The sequence below is a fragment of the Haliotis rubra genome, unplaced genomic scaffold (genome assembly GCF_003918875.1).
Source record: "Haliotis rubra isolate DU_JTF1 unplaced genomic scaffold, ASM391887v1 Scf364, whole genome shotgun sequence".
Classification (NCBI taxonomy): domain Eukaryota; kingdom Metazoa; phylum Mollusca; class Gastropoda; order Lepetellida; family Haliotidae; genus Haliotis; species Haliotis rubra.
The window spans coordinates 205,089-225,793 of NW_025767040.1; the positions used below are offsets into that span (position 1 = coordinate 205,089).

The following is a 20,705-nucleotide window of genomic DNA, read 5'->3' on the forward strand; positions in this document are numbered from 1 at the left end:
ACAGAATAGAGTTATCATTATAAAACTGTATACACATTTGGAAAATATGATCATTCACAATAAATGTTTTTTGTGTGAAAATTCTGTAGAAACGTTGTCGGAAAAAAATCGAAGTCGTATTTGGTCTTCAGACCACTGTACGACATCAACATGGCGACTTGCATCGTGTACGTGGTGCTATCCTTTTGTGCTGTTTTCCCTGCTGTTGTAGCCGATGCAGAACATGGTGAAGCAGCTCACAGTTACTCGGCAGAGTCATTTAATGACAATGTCATTAAAAACAAACATTTTGTGATGTTTTATGCACCTTGGTAAGTTATCTTTTTGGTTCGAAGTTGACGCCGATCAATGGACCCAGTTGGTTAGGTAAACAAATTGAGATGTGTGTGGCTTGTCATCCTTTCTCCGTATGTAACGTTTATTTTTACAGAAATCATGCCGAGCTTCTTGTTATGATCACTGTGTGTGTATCCTGTGTCAAGTATTCTGTTGTCAGTGTGATGTTTCACACACCGACATCCGGAATGGACGCGTTTGCTATAAAGGGGCGTTACTTTTTAGGACAGGTTCTGTACACACCGAAGTGGGTAAACTCCTCTCTATAGTAGGGGGACGTAATCACCAAGGCAACTGCAATTATTCTCTACAAAATCAAAATTATGTTACTAAGGGATTGTTCATAATTTTTAGAGGTGGGGGTGTGTGTGTGTTAGAGTGGTGGTGTGGATGTGATGGTGACTTTTATGGAGAAGCATGTACAATGGAATTTCAAGCCCAGCAAATCATGACCTATATGTGAAATGTATTCACTTTCGGTCTGAGGGCTAGCAGATGTCATCAGAAATATCTCAAATGTTCATCAATCCATGTTTTATCACAGATGACCCCACCAGGTGGCAATTGATTAATTCGTCTCATGAATATCAATTCACTGAAATGATACAAGATACCACCTGTTTTATCACAAATGTTTACAAAAATCAATATTTGTTATGCACAGGTGTGGCCACTGCAAGAGGCTCGCTCCAACATGGGATGAACTTGCCAAAATCTATAATGTGGACTCAACAGAAAGGCCAGTTGTTGTTGCTAAGGTGAGTTCAAATTGTACAACTTCTACCTGCAGAAACTGAGGAAGAACTGATCCCCAGGAGTCTGGAGTTTACTTCATAGATCAAGCTCAGTGCCATGGTTGATTGTGTGTCATGGTATCAATACAGCATGGAGCATTGCTCACAATATCAATCACTGGTCCAGGGTCCCGAGCCACAAAATGTTCGTAGCCCTACTACATTCGCTAGACTATGATAAATTATAGAGTCACAACAAGACATAACGTTACGAACGCTTTGTGGATCAGAACCCATGCTTTCTTATTTACATACAGCTATCATTATGCTGGAATATTACAGAGTATGGCATTTAAACAACAAACAAATGAATATTCTACAAATGTTTTGAAGAACTGATTTAGGACCAGACCAATGTATTTTCGGGTAGTACAGATCCATGTGTGACTTTGTATTTAACGATAATAAATTCAAAATAACAGAAAGAATACTACAGACAGGCCGCGTTAATCTGAACGCTTCCGTTTTTCATAAAAAACGTTCGGATAGTGAAATGTACGGACTACTGAAACGAACCATTATGTACACCACAACAGTAGAGTTACTTCCCTTTGACATACCAAGACAAGAACGTACGCACGTACATGCATGAAATGACTTTATTACAGTTTGTATAACAATCAAAACTCAGAAACTCACTCGGGTTTATAGAAATCGCCAATGACAGTGGTGTTAGGAGGCACATTGGTCAATTTGACATTGGCACACTTGTGACTGGCGGCCTTGTCACAAAGTAAGATCACGTGTCAACCACGTGATCACATCTGTCTGTCAAAAGATCTCAGCCAATCACCAAACATATCTGATGTCATCGACACTTTGTAGTTGAACCGATAGCGAACATACGTTTCTGCGTTAAAGTCTCTTCCAAAACATCTGGGACGTCTGGATTTGGCGATGACAAACTGCTCAAATTTGTTGGTGCCAGTTGCCTTTGCACAAGTGAGACCTATTAATTGATTAAAATCACAAACTAACGACATGTTCAACTCAGAAATGTCACCTCACTTATCAATTACCATTGAAGTTTACCAATGAAGTTCAGAGCTAATCAATGGTGCTCACGAGGTAAGGGGATTATCCGAACCTTCTTGATGTACCACCGGTGTAATTAGCTAATCCGTTACCGCTAATTAACATCCTGATGCGGAGAGTGAAGCGGCGGATTAATGAATCAACAGTTAATGAGTTTACATAGTAAACAAGATTGGTTACAGCAAGCTACCATTTGGATATCGCGGGAATCGGATTATCGAGGTCCGGACTAATGTGGCCTGACTGTATTCCAAGTAGCAAATGGCCTCGATATATCTCAAGGGTTCTCATTTTGGAAGCCTACACTAACTACTGTATCCATTCTCCTGGCTCTCGCAATCTCAAATTTCCTTCCCTTGCTTTTGTGTATTTGCCAATTTCATTACTATGCTTCTCAGCCAGAGGAACTAATAAAAATTTGATTTACAAATCAATGTCATTGTTGAGTTGGTGATATAAACAACGTAAATAGAGTTGGCAATAATTTCAGCATTGAAAAACTGTATGTCATGTCTGTATGTCACTAAAACACTGGCAGTGTCAAGTCCTCCCTTACCCATTTCGCTTGTCGTAAAAGGCGACTTACGGGATCGGGTGGTCAGGCTCGCTGGCTTGGTTGACACATGTCATCAGTTCCCAATTGCGCAGATCGATGCTCATGCAGTTGATCACTGGATTGTCTGGTCCAGACTCGATTATTTACAGATCGTCGCCATATAGCTGGAATATTGCTGAGTGCGACGTAAAACTAAACTCCCTCACTCACCTTACTCATTTCTCTTTTTGTCTTTATGTCAACCCTTGTTTTGTCGGTAAAGTGTTATGTAAATGATGCACACATAATGTGAGATTCGCAAGAATCATGGATTATTTGATAGCTAAGGTTATGCATCACAAATACTTTGGATATTCACCGTACATAGTTGTGAGTGATGGAGCAGTAGTGTATACAAGTCTCTGAAGGAGTGGCATTGACTGTAGCTCACATTATACGCTGGTGATATGTTGTCTGTGTGCAGGTGGACTGCACTGAGGAGACAGCAGTGTGTGCTGCACAGGGAATTACTGGATATCCAACACTCAAGTTCTTTTATGAGTCTTCCACAGACTTTTCACGCTACAAGGGTCCAAGGGACTTAGACTCTCTCAAAGCTTTTGTTGAGGAACAGTTCAGTCAGGTAAGTTATGTTTGTGTTTTGTAATTGTATCACTTCTCAGAGCTCCAGATAAGCTTTTTGACATGTGGGTATGATACCCATACTTTTGAAACTAAGTGGGTATTTCTAATTTCAAGTGGGTATCTATACTTTTAGATACCCACCATCTTTTTAATATCCGGGTATTCATTTCAAATACAAATAACAGGTGTGACATGTTTTTATTCAATAATAAAATAAGACAAAATCCTCCCAACAATGCTAAATTATAGCTAATTTATAGCTAGACAGCTTTATCCACTTGTGCTGTAAGAAATAATATGTGCCTTAGTTTACATCCGTTTTGGTGTAAAACAAGATATCAAGATGGCTATTAGACGATAATAACAGCCATGTCTTTCTAAACCTTGTCCCCATCATGTTGTTTCACTTCCACGCCGTGAATAGCTAATGTTACAAGTTCATTTAAAATATTACCGGCAATTGATTCTGATTGTGAAACACAGGACTTGCCTATTAATTCATATAGCAGTCCTCTAATGAAGTTGTTTTCGGTTTGTAAAGCGTTAAAAAATAGATATTTTACTTTAAGCATGTGGAAGCTTTCGACAACACTTGCTCACCATTTCGCTTTGTTTACAGAAAGAAAACAGCTATTTGATTGGTTGCTATTTATAGATGGAGCAATCAGTGATGGGTTAACAAACTGCGATTGGTAGTCAATCTCAGTTGCACATTTTAATTGCGTTTAGATCATTATTCAAGACTTTCTTAATCGCGAATATTTAATGATTGAAAAACTTTAAGTTCGATTGGCTTGAATGATACGATGCGCAACATGATTTTGATGTATTGGGTAAATATGCATTGTTATTTTGACATAGCGTAAACGTAAATATTTAGTGTTTTTTCATACGCTGGCAATTATATTTCTTGCGTATTTCAACTTTTCTATAGCATATGTAAACATATTTTACGCAAATACGTAGCTTATCTGGAGCTCTGTCTTCTAGTACAGTCAAGTGCTGTTGTGTCAAAGCAGTGATGACCTATCGAAAGATACTGTAATAGCATGATAAATCTATCCATGTGCTCTTTTTCAGTTTTCAAATAGCATTATTTCGAGTTTGAATTTGTTCAAAAGCGTTACCACTTCCTCTATTGTGGAACCCAACCAGATCAGTTCAAATTCATGCAGATGTGTAAACAGCAATAAGCATACTCAATAAGTTTTTCAACAATCAATATCTGTTAGACTAAACAACTCATCCCTTCATATCTAATATCAATATTACCCTGATAGACTGACTAACTGACTGAGTTTGGTTTTACGCCGCTTTTAGCAATATTCCAGCAACATCACGGCAGGGGACACCAGAAATGGGCTTCACACATTGTACCCATATGGGGATTCGAACCCGGGTCTTCGGCGTGACAAGCCAACGCTTTAACCACTAGGCTACCCCACCGCCCTTACCCTGATAGAGGCGGCTTTTAGTGGTGAAAGTGTTCTCCTCACACTGAAGACCAAAGTTCAGTTTCCCACTTGGATACAATGAGTGAAGCCCATATCTGGTGTCCCCAGCTGTGATATTGCTGGAATATTGCTAAAAGTTGCATAATACTAAACTCACTCACTCACCCACAAATTCACTCAGGGAGAGGAGAGTGACCCACAGCCTCCTGAGCCTCTCCAGAAACTGGTCGAGCTGAAAGAAGATACATTCCAAGACCACATTAAACATGGCCAGCATTTCATCAAGTTCTACGCACCCTGGTGTGGTCACTGTCAGCGTCTCGCACCCACGTGGGAGGACCTGGCCAAAAGCTTCCAGTACAATGAAGATGTCAGCATAGCAAAGGTAGGTGCTGGGTTCATTCTGGCTGTACCACAACGGCACTGTAAATAGTAGCTGCGTGGCTGGTTCATGTTAACTCACGATGACAAGATATCAGAGTATTGTTGCTAAATTGCATCAGCTTGTAAATAATGAATAAGGTCAGTGGTTAATATTGTTAGCATTCTTTGAGCTGTTGTGATTCTGGGTCAGACAAACCAGTGATTAATGTTGTAATCAATGTCCCAGGTGTTGGGATTCTGGGTCAGACAGTGGTTGATATTATGATCAATGTCCCAAGCCATTTGGAATTTGGGTCGGACAAACCAGAGGTTAATATTGTGAGCAATGTCCCAGCCAGTGTGATATTTTTGGGTCAGACAAACCAGTGATTAATGTTGTAAGCAATGTCCCATCCTGGCCATCATATTACATAACAATTGCAAGCTATCACAAAATGTGGCAACTAACTTGCAACAGCTTGTTAAAAACCCATTCTGGTTCAGTCAAACCAGTGGTTAATATAGGGAGAAACATCCTGGCCATTGTGTTACAGCACAAGCTAACTTAACTATGTCAGATTCGACCTGACTGCAGTCCTGCCAGTTCCGTGAGGTGTCAAATACCAATCGTGTCACTTTCTGCTCTCCAGAATGATGACACGCTTTAATGTAAATGCAGTTGAACTCTTTGTTACAGTGAACATATATCATGGTTTCAATACTTTAAACATCAAATAGACTCCCTCCGTGGTGTAGTGGTAAGAGCGTCAGCCCGGAGAGCAGAAGGTCGCGGGTTCGATCCCCGACTGCGTCATACCAAAAGACGTTAAAATATGGTACTTGTTGGTCCCCTGCCTGGCGCTCGGCATTAATGGGTACAACAAGGACTGGTCGGCTCGGAGTCAGTATAATGTGTCTGAGTGGGGTATTCATGCTTCACTGCGGCATAGCACTATAAAACCAGCTTCAGTCTGGGCTAGTACAAGCAGCCGCACATACACATACACACGCATGCACGTCGTCATATGAGCGAAATATTCTCCAGCGCGACGTTAAACCCAATTTCTCCTCACCTCACCTTAAACATCAAATTATTTTGTTGTTCAACAAGTATTGTAATGGCTCTGGCTACAATAGATATGATCAGGAATTCAAACGAGCTTATGTCTTGGCCTCATTGACTTCAAAATAGCAGGCATGTTGTGAAAGACATTTTTGACTATTCAAAACATTTGGCTATATATCAAGGTGACCTACAGTGGCTGATTGTAAACTGCAAAACAGACTAACCTATAAAGATTTCTGGATTCTGTTACAGATAGACTGCACAGCTACTGGTTCAATCTGTGACTTGTATTCTGTGCGAGGCTACCCCACATTGTTGTGGATGAAGGATGGGCAAAAGGTAGAGTCTCCATTAATATAAGATAGAGTACCGGTAACTCAAGGAAAATGTCCGAACTCCTAAACTATTTTGCTACTGTTAAGTTGAAAACTCCAACTTTTATAAATCTGTTCATTGTTAATTAGGGGGCTTAATGCTGACTTTGAATTAGGCCTCAATAAATTAATGATTATGTTCAAGTCTCTGGAAGACACCCCACCTCACATTGTTTTATTGTCCCTATGTATGTTGGGATGAAGATGCTGAATGTGTTGAAGACCCTGGTGTCATGGGTACAATGGTGAAGCGTGATGTTGCTGGAATATTGCTAAAAGCGAAGTAAAACCAAACTCAGTCAGTCAGTCACATGCATTTGATATAACATCCTGTATGGAACAAATATTGTTTGACAATTTAGCATGTTTAGTGACGTAACAGATTTGAGCACATTTCACACTGTGTCACTGTGTTAAGGTGGCTAAATTAATTAGCTCTGAACCCCTTTTTTCTGTTCAGCTTCATGTGGTCAGTTTTGCCTATTATGTTGACCAGGTTGACCAGTACCAGGGAGCCCGCAACTTGGATGACCTGAAACAGTACGTGTCGAGGATGCTTGACCAGGATCAGTCTGAACAACACAGGACAGATGAGAAGATTGTGGAGGGTAGCCTGGATGATGAACCAGAGGTCAGAGGGCAAATGTCAAGGCCTTGTATAACAGAATTATTAAACTGGAAATGGTTCCTTTTTAATTATCTTATGTAAAGAAATAGAAATAAAAGTTGGTAACTCCGTATTAAAAGTGTGTACATGGATGCACAAGTGTAATTAATATTTGTTGGAGGATTGACACAAGTTAGTAAGTATATTTAGATGTGTTTGTGATTTGCAGCCCGAAGTGCTAGACTTAACAGCTGATGACTTTGATGACGTCTTGGCCGAGGGAATGGTATTTGTCAAGTTCTTTGCACCATGGTTAGTAGCTATCTTTAATGTCATCTTAAAACAATGCCTTGTGTCAGTCGTACCCATTCATGGAATTGATATTCGATATATTTACCTCAGATTACATGAGTTTATGTCATGGATATATCTGCGTGATCTGTCATAAGCATCTGCTCCTCATAAACCACTTTACTAATGAAGCTGAAACTTCAACAGTGATGAAATCCTTATTTGATCAAGAAGTTTGAATCTGATTTTCAATATGGTCATCATGACAGCCATATTGAAAAAGGTATGTGTTGCCATTGATGTTACTCAGACATTTTCTTTAAAATGTGATGAAATTTGGGATATTTATAAGTAGTGGACCTAAACATGTGACCAAGTTAATTCCCACTAACTGTGCACTTCACTGTGTAAACTTCAGCTGTGAAAATAAGTTTAATCTTAAGTATTTATGCAGAAAATATTTGAATGTACATACAGAGAGTAACATTTGATAAACTGTTGGTGAGTCCAGACTCAATTACTTACAGACCGCTGCCATATAGCTGGAATATTGCTGAGTGAGGCGCAAAACTAAACTCACTCACTCACTCACTCATGCTTAGGTGAGCTTCAGACGCAGATTTTTGACAGACTTAAGCAATGCCCAATTAAATATAGCCCCTTCATAATGGAAGGTTAGTCCATGAATCCAGGATAAAACATAGCTTAGATGATCAGTTAGAACATTATACTGTGTAAACTGCCTAAGAGATGTCAGAATAATTCACTAACATACAATGCTGTTTTATCCTTTTGAGAGTAGGGACATACCCAGGGTAAATGTTGCAGGGGATATGCACCCCTAGATGTCTTGCTTATAAAAATGCCCTATTATTGTTCACATAAGCAGGGTGGAGTGTGCAAATCCTTATTTTCTAAATCCAGCTTTGCCACTGTTTATGTGAGTCGCTGAAGGTAGCTACTCTTTCCCCACCATTACCCACCTGCTTGTTGTCAACATGGGTATAATGTGTGAAATCCATATCTGGTGTCCCCTGCCGTGATATTCCTGGGATATTGTTTAAAAGCAGCGTAAAACCACTCACTCACTCACTCACTCACTCACTCACTCACTCACTCACTCACTCACTCACTCACTCACTCACTCACTCACTCACTCACTCACTCACTCACTCACTCACTCACTCACTCACTCACTCACTCACTCACTCACTCACTCACTCACTCACTCACTCACTCACTCACTCACTCACTCACTCACTCACTCACTCACCTCACTCACTCACTCACTCACTCACTCACTCACTCACTCACCACCACTCACTCACTCACTCACTCTCACTCACTCACTCACTCACTCACTCACTCACTCACTCACTCACTCACTCACTCACTCACTCACTCACTCACTCACTCACTCACTCACTCACTCACTCACTCACTCACTCACTCACTCACTCACTCACTCACTCACTCACTCTTGTTCTACAGGTGTGGACACTGTAAACGGCTTGCACCAGTATGGGAAGAACTGTCCAAGAAGTTTTTTGATGTTGGAGATGTCAATATTGCTAAGGTTGATTGCACCGTACAAGGGGCACTGTGCAAGAAACATGAGGTATTGTCAGATTGTATTGAGGTGTTATGCTTTCATGTTAACATTTATTTGTTTGTTGTGTTACGTGACTTTCAGGGTGTTTAGTATGTTTAGCTGTACCACTTTGGCCTCTTATCAAATCTGGGCCGCACAAACCAGTGGTCGATATTATGTGCACCATCAGGGTACATTTTGTTGAGAATTAATGGTGAAGCAACTGTTGACACTTGAATTTATTATATTATAGGGGCAGTGGGGTAGCCTAGTGGTTAAAGCATTTGCTTGTCACGGGATGACCCAGGTTCAATTCCCCACATGGGTACAATGTGTGAAGCCCATTTCCACCGTGATATTGCTGGACTATTGCTAAAAGCGGTGTAAAACTAAACTCACTATTACATTGATACCTGTCCAAGTTCATAATTTATTTTTGATGTTTTTACGTTATTAGATTTACCCTAACTTTAGTGACCATAAGTATCATGTCACATGACCCTCGTTATTCCAGGCTAAGCCCTCCACAATCTATACTGGTTGTCAGTTGAAACTAAATAAATCGTGTGGTCAGTTTGGCGAACATGGTTGTTAGTTTGTCCCTTACCCTGATAGTGTGAACTGGCGTTCATAATATCGATCACTGGATTGTGTTCTCCAGCTAAGTTACATGGCACCATCAGCTTGAATAGTACTGGGTGGGACATGAAACTACAAATAAACAAACTAATCTAATCTGTAAACAATCTGTTCAGCAACAATCTGTACCTCAACATGATCAATATACTTGAAAACTTGACTTGCCAGAGATGACATTTTGTCCAGCTTTTAAAGATGGCATTGGATCTTTTCATTGCGATGTTTGCCCAAATGTTCACTGATAGTTACTTATTCTGATCTTTTTTATTTGTTTCTAGGTTCGAGGCTATCCGACACTGATCTTATTCAACAATGGTGTGAAGATCAGTGAATATAATGGTGCTAGAGATATGGAGTCACTCTTCTCATTTGTTGAACAAAATAAAATAAAGAGGGATGAGTTGTAGACTCACCTAAATCTTTGTACAACTTTTAAGTTATTATCCTTACAATGTGTCAGGTAATATCTATGTGAGAGATGCTACTTCAAGTAATGTAATGGGATAGAAAATATTAATTATAAAGTAAATATGTTGAGCATGAGGGACTGTTCATAATATATGGCTAGGGCTGTGGTGATGATTTTCATGGAGAAGCATGAACAATGTGAATGACACTCCCCAAAGATTTTTGTACAAAGTAAGTGACACCCCTCCCACCCCCACCCACCCCTGGCATGTCATGTACAAAATCGATGCCCCGTCCCCCTATCCCATAATGTTTAGGCATAAATTTTAAAATATATTGATGTACATAATTGCTGACCCCCCTAGTACCTTTTTCATTGGTGACTCCTCCACCTCCCCAGAACAAAATGGGTGACCCCCCTTAAAGTCATCATCACCCACCCTAGCCATAAATTATGAATAGTCCCTAAATCTTGACCTTTTAACGATGACTGATGTCAGTGTATGTAGTTGTACGATCAGGGTCATAATGAGGCATCTTTGATGACCCAGTGCTCCACAACTGACACAGATTATGGCTTAACAAGTAAAAGAAAATGCAATGGTAACCTGTCACTTTGGATCTCATGAATCCACTACTTCATATTTACAAAGGAAGATCACCCTTTGTCAGTGTTTCATTATATGGGGAACTGTTAATCCAGATCACTGAGATGGTGCCGTCCATGTGAATGACCTTTCATTGTATCTACCATCAAGTAAAGTACATGTATTTCCTTTCAAAAGTCACGTTGTGGGTCCAGTGAATATTGAAAATACCACTGGTCCTCATGAAATTATGAAATGTATGCTCATCATGCCTGGATCTAGGGTCCGATGAGTTGACCCATTCCCTCAATGTGGTAGTGCTGAAATATTGCTGAAATGTGCTGAAATATTGCAAAAAGGACTGTAAAAACTTTTTCACTGTGACATACAACTGATGTTACACTGACTCGGTGCCACTGACTCAGATCAAATTGATCTGAACATGAGTGTTTGTCAGTTTGGAAAATCTATTTTCTAAATATTTTGTGTAATGTAATGTAATCTCATCATATCATGTTTGCAAATTAATAAAAACAATGAACGAAATTAATATTTTCATATTTTGGCCCAAGATTTGATATTTTTTACTAAATTTCTGTCGGTATTGATGCATCGACAATTTTCCTTGTGCTATGGATGCATCAGCACCCTTCCTTGTTGGTACGAATACTTCAAAACCAATGTTGGTGTGGATACATTAACGTCCCTCTTGTTGGTATGGATGAATCAAAACTAATGATGTTAGTATGAATGCATCATCTTAATGGTATGAATTTATCAACAACCTTCTTGTTTGTATGAATGCATCAACACCCTCTCCTTTTGGTATGGATGCATCATCACCACTCCTGTTGGTATGGATGCATCATCACCACTCCGGTTGGTATGAATGCATCATTACCACTCTCGGTTGGTGTGGATGCATCATCACCGCTCCAGTTGGTATGAATGCATCATTACCACTCCTGTTGGTATGGATGCATCATCACCACTCCTGTTGGTATGGATGCATCATCACCACTCCTGTTGGTATGGATGCATCATCACCACTCCTGTTGGTATGAATGCATCATTACCACTCCTGTTGGTATGGATGCATCATCACCACTCCTGTTGGTATGGATGCATCATCACCACTCCTGTTGGTATAGATGCATCATCACCACTCCTGTTGGTATAGATGCATCATCACCACTCCTGTTGGTATAGATGCATCATCACCACTCCTGTTGGTATGGATATATCAGTACCATTCCTGTTGGTATGAATGGATCTATGTCTCTCTGTTGGTATTGATCACGAGGCTTACAATTCCACAAGCTATGTAAGTTTTTTGGTGGTGAAGAGGAGTCAACTAGAACTGGTTTGGGGTTGAAAGGACTGTGCAGGTATAAAGCATATCATATGATAATTTAATCTTTTGGGTTTGTTTATCACTTGAATTACGGACTGCTTAATCTATATTTTACTTCTGTGCAATGAAAATAAGGGTTGAAGAGCAGTCCTTTGTTTTCGTCAATGTAATATGTCAATAGTAGTACAATGAGTGAACAGAAACATTCTTTTATTTTCGTTTACATGTTGAAGTATTTGATGAAGAAGGTCATCACACATATTTAGTCAAGTATTATGTAGTAAATAGAACAAAGTGGCCTATGGGATGTGAGGCTGCAGCGTAAACTACCAAAAGCCCCAGTGATTGTTAGTTTAGTTTTGACAAATGTATTTCAATTGTGGTATTAACAGTGCTAATACAGGATACAGATACAAGTATATGTACAGTGCCATTGTAGATGCTTCCCAGGAGCAGACCCTGTATTGTGTCAGTGGTCTCTTGTATGTACGCCGACTCCTACATGTACCCAGATACTGCCCATTAACCTGCTCGCATATGTACTGTATACTGAGAGAAACAAATAGAGGAACACAGGAAAATTCAAGTGCTCCTTTAATATTGTCCAGTTTTCATCACCAGCTTTGAATAGCGCTGCGGGAGGGAGTCTGAGAAAAAATAAAGGAACACTGCTATGAAGTGCTGTTCCCTTATTTGTTTCCCTCAGTATATTTATGAATTTAAGATTGATAGTATAGATCTACTGAATGCTTTGTGTTGTCACAGTGTCAGTTCTTGACAGTATTTAGTCAAGACAGAATTAAGTGTCTAGTCTAGGCAGTGTTAACTTGAGACCATGTCGGCAGTGTCAAGAGAGTGTCAAGTACTGACAGAGGCAGAGGCTTATCTCGGCAGTGACAATTGTACACAATGTCCGCCGGATGTTCAATAATAGGATTATGTTAAATCTTAACATGTAGTTACATCATACAGTAGAGTGTATAGCATACATTTGTTACTGTGAAATCCACTTTCACAATTTTCTGTTTCTAATATGATGGCTGGCATGAAATTGATGAACAAAGTTTCACAGCCATCATGTCTGTGTCTTTGGATAACCACATGTGCTGACATCTTTCCATTGACTTTCAGCAGTCGAAATATGACTGTGTCACTGAGTGACCTAACACTCAGAGAATGTGTTTTCTTCTCTATGCAAATATGAAATGTGTTTGTCACAGGACATCATTTTTGGTGTTGGTTGAGCTATAGAGCCTCAACTGAGGTATGCCAATGTTGGGTCTGTGGTCTGTGGTCTGAGGTCTCTGGTCTGAGGTACACCATATTGCTCGTCCAACTATTGCCAGGTTCATCTACTTGTACTCGGATTCCCGGATTCACAGTGGGTATGATCTTTGTCAACACTGTATCAGTGTCAAGGATTCTAAAGTGGTAGGGGCAATGGGGTAGCCTAGTGGTTAAACTGTTCACACGTCACACCGAAAACACGGGTTCGGATTCCCCACATGGGTACAATGTGTGAAGCCCATTTCTGGTGTCCCCAACTGTGATATTGCTGGAATATTGCTAAAAGCAGCGTAAAACTAAACTCACTCACTCAGTCAGTGGGGTCTGGAATTGAAACATTAGGTTTCCTTTACAATAATAAACAGTGAAATCTGATGGCTGCAGACCCATAAAACCATTTCAGCTGAAATTGTATGAAAACTTACCATCCAACCTTACCCAGTTCGAACAAGGTGGTGCCCATTGGGTCTATTTACTTTAAAATAATATCTTGAAATCAGATATTTTATTTGATATATCTTGTTCCTGCTTCAGTTGTTGGTCGTTCCATGTGTGGTCAAACTACATCTTAAATCATTACACATACTGAACTGTATGAGGGCAGAGGTTTTTGGAAAGGTTGACCCAAGTTCCCAGCTTCATCTTGACTGCAGTATTTTCATTTGTTGGGAGTTTTTTGGTTTGGTTTGTTTTACATTTCATTTGAAATTGAATACTTTGAGATTTGTCCGTTAATGAGCCTTGCCTTGTTGTTATGCTACATTGTAGCTAGGAATTGTATCTCGTTACGTTCTATAATGGACACTGGAGGACAATTTATGCCTCATTTCAACTGCGATGTCTATCATCACAGTATTCATAAAGATGTTTTGGCCACGAATATTATTATTTAAAACACATTGGAAACTGAAGCAAAATTAAAAACTAAGACATGTTTGAATATGAGTAACCATGGAAAGTGTAGGACTGGGACACAGCAACCTGTATTAAGGATCTTGTAGTTGAGCCAATGAACAAATTGAGATATTGAGGTGATAGATTCCTCACAACTACTTACATATTAAATATTTTTTTATAGTTTTATTTGATTGTTTTTTTTAGTTTTTTGTAGTCTTTAATAGGATCACACCATTTTTTCTGGATTTAAACATTTGTCACACAATGTTTCTTTGAACCATTTCATTCAGATAGAAAAACTTATCCTTCTCTTCTCTGGAATGGGAACATCCTGAAATGTATTGCATTCAGGGAAGCTTCATATTTAATCAATAAGTGTAAATTACCTGTGTAATAATAATATATTATACATATATACTGTAATATGTAAATCTCCCAACTCATTCAGTATTTATTGCCTGGTTAAATAAGCATAATATGTAAATTGAAATGTGATAGTTCACACTCCTGATTAACTTAGGTTCAGGGTGGCCAGGAATTAAACATGCTGCAGTTCAGAACATTGGTAACATGCTGAGCTGCTGTTTGTGGGTTCAAAGCTGTAGATTCACCACAGTTACATTTAGTTGGTCAGCACCATACCGGTGATGTCATGTGATTTTGCTTCTATTACACTTATCATGTACCCGAGTTACACTTTAAAGCTGGATAGGGTGGCCTATTGTCTGAGGCATTGGATTGTTGTGCAGAGTTGCCTCCCTTAAGTGTGCCAGAATGTTATGATGATTTGTTGGAAATGTCAGTTTGTTGTCACAGGAATGAAATTGGTGTTTGGCATTCCACAAAAAAAAAACATATTTTATAGGAACCAACAAAGTATTTTTTTAAATGTTCAGGTCAAATGGTTAGTCGCCAGTGACCAACGACTTGTTGCACAAAGACGTCTTTGTATTCGACGTTTGACATATAGTGTCTTTTGGTGATGATGAAACTATTAGCTTTATCATATTCCATGCTGGTCACTAGATAGGATGTCGTAAACATTTTCTCTAGCCTCATCACAAATTGTCAATCATTCTGGAGCAGGTATAGTGTTGTAAACTCTGGTAGGGACATCGTGATGCTGGTGTGTGGATAGGCTTTGTCCAGTTTAACACTCCGTAAATCATGTTCATGTGTTGAATGTAGAAATCATTATACACGACTGTCTAACATCATTTGAATGTGTTTCACATTGTGAGAGGTTTGTATGCTTGCATGTTGACTTTGATGGAATAATGAAGGCTGCTTTGATTGTTCATAACAAATTGTATCTGTAACTGTAATGATATACATATAGACAGTATTATGTTAATATGACATTCAATACTGTTGTAAGTTGAACTATAGTCCGTTTGGCTCAAAAGCGAACCGATGAATTGCAATCTAACTCGAAAACTAATAAACATAAAATACTCAATGAAACGCTGATCATAATCGAAACATCATACCAACTCTGTGATTAAAATGCAGAATTTTTGTCCCCAAAATAAAAAAGTTGTTTAACAAACTATCATTAAAATATTGACACAGTTCACTGTTTGTTACGAGGGAGGAGTGCAGAGAAAGGGACAGCCAGGTGTTCGAGAAGCACGTTCACAGACAAAGTTATTTATTCATTAACCTGTGCTGTGCCGTCTCCATCCGTTCTCGAACACCTGGCTGTCCCTTTCTCTGCACTCCTCCCTCAGTAACAAATAGTGAACTGTGTCAATATTTTAATGATAGATTGTTAAACAACTTTTTATTTTAGGACAAAATTCTGCAAAAACCTCACAGAGTTGGTGTGATGTTTTGATTATGATCAGCGTTCATTGAGTATTTTATGTTTATTAGTTTTCGAATTAGATTGCAATTCATCGGTCCGATTTTGAGCCAAACGGACTATAGAGAGGATTAAAGAGTAACAACTCCTTCTGGTCCACAACCACTGCATTATCAAATAACAAAAACTTTTGTCTGGAAGAGTCCTGGAGGTTATTAGAGGTGTCTATATGAATCTAAATTAGACTTTGTTCATGTCAAAGTGTATGTGTTCTTATACCATCAAATGATCAGTTGAGGTAAATGTGATGAATGAAGTAAGTTTAGAGACCTTCAGGAAGTGTTTTCTGATATTTCACCAAGAGCAAGTCTTTGAAAGAAGCAGAACCATGAACTGTAAATACAGCCTTTTTTCTGACATTTCCCATAGTTGATATTGTCTCAAATTTGAAAACATAAAAAGAAAACAGATTGTATTTGCCATATGAACATGTCCATTAACATTCAAAAAATTGTATACCTTTCAATTTTCATCTCCAGTTTGCCAAAAAGAATACTAATTGTAATTCTTGACCTTCCTCAATGTGTCCAGATGGTCAGACAGAGTGTTCACTGTGTGTTTTTCGGCTGTGCATGGACCATCAGGACTTTCCCTGTCTTTAGTGATAGTTTCGAAGTAGCCTGTTTTATCCAGGGTTGTTGTGGTCTCTGTCAACTTGTTTAATGTTACATTGTTTTGAACTCCAACCACATATGATGCGGGTAATTCAATGTGAGAGGAATGATTCACGATTAGTGCTAGTGTGTGCATCGCCATTACTGTGATGATTGATGTGATTCATCAGATTTCTGGACAGTCATATATAAAGGAATAAATATATTTAAAAAGGTCTCCATCAGTATTTGTTTTGTATACTTTAGCTATGTCCAAATGAGACAATGAAAGTGGATCAGATATGAGTGAAGCTTAAAAAGACCATGCCATTTGTTTTTATTTATTTGTTTTTATCAAAGATTACAACATCCCTCATACTTGTGAAGGATGACATTTGTACAACCCCAATATGTAAAATCAAGACAATATGTAAAAACTAACGCAATATGTAAAAACTTAACGCAAAACGTAAAATATAACTCAATATGTAAAAAATGTCTTTAACGCAAAATGTAAACACCTAACGCAAAATGTATAAACAATTTTTAACGCAATTTGTAAAAGATTAACGGAATCTGTAAAATACAGCTTTATTGTTGTTTATTGTGTTGGCGACTGAAATTGATTTTTTTAGAAACTTTACTTTATTGTTTTTCAAAATACCTAAGCTATTGCAATATTTCTGACAAAATTAACCTCATTTCTGACTTAATTGATATCTGATATTTTGGGTCGTTTAACACCAAAGTAAAGCCGATAATTGTGTAATATACATGTATAGCGATACTTGATATCATAATCTATATTCGACAGTATCCAAGGAAATCATTTTATTCTTCATAGTAATTTGTACATAAATGGTCATATGGGTTGTATTGATTATGTCCTAGGAGGTTTTTTACCTTTTGGCCTTTTTTTTATCCCACAACACGCATGTAGCGCAAAGTTGGGGACATAAAATTAGCCTCCGCATTTGGTACGGTAACCAAGGTTCAACTTGGAATTCTGCAGATATAAGTTTATTGTATTGTTTTCTTTTTCTTTTCATTGTTTTTGCTGAGAGACCAGTTTTGTGTTCAAATTTATCCTATTAGTGGTGAATTAATAGCAAAACATTTTCCTTTATGGAATTAATGTATTAGTTATTTCCTGGCAGTGTTTTTTATAATCTCACCTCAAAATACACAAATGAAATGCAACAAATCCTGATAAAAAGTTTGAGCCATCCCATAGAAATTACGAGAGACTTGGGAATTTGTTTCAGAAACACTTTGAATGAATTTTAGAGAAAATATCATATTTATGATGATGTATTTACAAATATTATATTACTCCAAAATGTGAAAATTACTTTAAGTATAAATGTGTCGCTGGACACAAATATCTTTGATTTAGACATGGTAAATCCATCTTGCAGTTTTGGTATAATGGACATGCAAGATGCATCGCAGTGATTCGGGTATTTGCATTCCAATCACATCTGATTTCCTTCAATCAAGTCACAGGTAATATTGCTGCCAATGAAATCGAGTAATACCAGAGACATTTGAGATTGGATCCCGATGTTGATCGCTCAAATTTAATGAAATAAAGTTATTGTATTTGATGCAATTTAAGTAATATGGAATATTGATGTAAATGGGTAACATGAGAGAGAGGGAGAGAGAATAGCTTCTTTCATATTCTCAGTTGGTTTACTTGAAGCTATGGCGGTTCAAGATGCACGTATCTAGGAACTATTCCAGTATTCCCTTTAATCGCCCATCGCTGTTTCATGTACACAGTCAAATCATAACTATTGGCGCTCTCTCCTAGATCAGTTGCTTGGCCGAAGTCCAATGGTCAGAGCTACCATCTCGATGCCAAGTACCTATTGCAATTAATTCGAACCCCCATACACAATGAATTAAAATTGAAAACATTGCTACAACATGCATGTTATTTCAAACCAAATTAAGAAGGATCAATAAGTGGTTTTCTTTAAAAGCCCAGTTCGGTAATCACAGATTATCAACAACGGAATGGACAGTTTGAAGGAAAGGTCAAACCTTCTTGAATGAGACATAATGAATATAACCTAAAATACCATTTATGAAAACACGTTTGAAGAATAAAATTATTCCTTTAAAACTTTCGAAAATAGACTATAAGATCGATTAAAATATATCTATATACAAGGAAATTATATGTTTATCAACTCTGCTTTCATGTATACTGAACGTGGTAGAATTTTGTAAAAAATTGTAATATGAAGTTTATTTTGTAAGAAACACTGCGATATCTTAGTTTTTGTAAATAAAGTCAATTTTTGCCAAATTTGTGACAAAAATGGATTTCAATCGCCACCCCTAATATTCAAACCTAAAAGTGGATTTTACATATTGCGTTAATTTTTTTACATATTACGTTAAAAAAGGGTTTTACATTTTGCGTTAGGTGTTGTACTTTTTGCGTTAAAGACGTCTTTTACATATTGCGTTAATATTTTACATATTGCGTTAATTTTTACGTTTTGCGTTAAGTTGTTACATATTGCGTTAGTTTTTACATATTGTCTTGATTTTACATATTGGGGTTGTACAACATTTCCAAATGCCTGCAGCCACATCACAATCTGTTTATTTCACTTGTTTGTCTCATAAATTCTTAATTCCAATGCTTCTTGTGTTAAAATGTTACATGCACTTTAGAACCTGTGAAGATCCGGGTTAGAATGGATCTTCAGTAACCCCTGCTCGTCGTAAGTGGCGACTAATGGGATCGGGTTCTCAGGTTTGCTGACTTGGTTGTCACATGTCATTGTATCCCAATTGCATAGGGGGCGGTGGGGCAGCCTAAAACATTCGATTGTCACGCTGAAGACCTGGGGTCAATTCCCCACATGGGTACAATGTGTGAAGCCCATTTCTGGTGTCCTCCGCCGTGATACTGCTGGAATATTGCTAAATGTGGCGTTCAACCAAAGTCACTCACTAACCAATTGCGTAGATCAATGCTCATGATTTTGATCATTTGATTGTCTGGTCCAGATTCGATTATTTACAGACTGCCGTCATATAGCTTGATTATTGCTGAGTTCGGCCTAAAACTAAACTCACTCACTCACATGCACTTTAGGACTAATGCTTGCACCATTGAAATATTTGTGTGAAGGATAACCTTGGCCTTTGATCTTACCTAAACATTTCCAAAGAAGGGTGACAACAGAGAAGACATAAAGCTAAGGATACTAAAGTGTCAATTCCTCTTGGAGAAAAAACTCATAAATGTCTCGAGCTGACAATCTGGAAATAAATTACATACTGTTCAAATCAGTATTAAACCATACTTGCCCTCAGTGTTTGTGTTGTCAAATTCGATGAAACCTATGACATGCCAGTTCAAAGCAGGAGTAGCACTACAAGTTCTAGTAACATTACCTTCCATCTGGAGAGCTTAGCTAAGCCAATATATTATGTTTATACTGTTCATCATACACATGAGTATAGGCAGTCACACGTGTTTGGCACTGACTATTATTGCAATCCAAATACACATAGGGTGCGTTGCAAGCCGGGAATCGCTTAGAGTAAGCAAATGAATCACTTAACCCGGGCGTGCAACAGCTAGAAGCGTTTCACACGTTTGCTGGCCTGGCCCTAATGAAGAACGTGTTAGAAGAGTCTCGATGACGAGTGATACATTTATTATTGTTGATGACTACATTGAAGATGTGGTACAAACTGAGGATGCTTGGATGTAAGCTGTCTTTGCCAATTTCCCAGCTGATTAAGTCAAACAATTCTTGTTCAGCCGTCGAATTCAAATTTCCCTAAGCCGCCATTTTGGTTTGAGAACGAAGCAACCTCATCCAGCGATTTGTGCGATTGCAAGCGGCTGAAAGTTAGCACTCCGTTGTCAGGCCAATCGCTGTACATTGCTTGCAAGCAATTAGTATGGGTGCGTTGAAAACAACCGACTATAAAAGATTTTAACAAACAGCAG

General features: G+C 38.4%; 1 protein-coding gene across 1 annotated transcript; it reads left to right on the top strand.

Annotated features, from left to right (window-relative positions):
* The first annotated feature begins 143 nt into the window (after positions 1 to 143).
* Positions 144 to 11,271, top strand: LOC124285601 (thioredoxin domain-containing protein 5-like). Its single transcript, XM_046721863.1, has 9 exons — positions 144 to 311; positions 1,001 to 1,094; positions 3,185 to 3,343; positions 4,981 to 5,184; positions 6,481 to 6,567; positions 7,099 to 7,233; positions 7,439 to 7,521; positions 8,992 to 9,118; positions 10,009 to 11,271. The coding sequence occupies exons 1-9, from the start codon at positions 151 to 153 to the stop codon at positions 10,135 to 10,137; spliced, it is 1,179 nt and encodes a 392-aa protein (XP_046577819.1). The 5' UTR covers positions 144 to 150; the 3' UTR covers positions 10,138 to 11,271.
* The last annotated feature ends 9,434 nt before the right edge of the window (positions 11,272 to 20,705 follow it).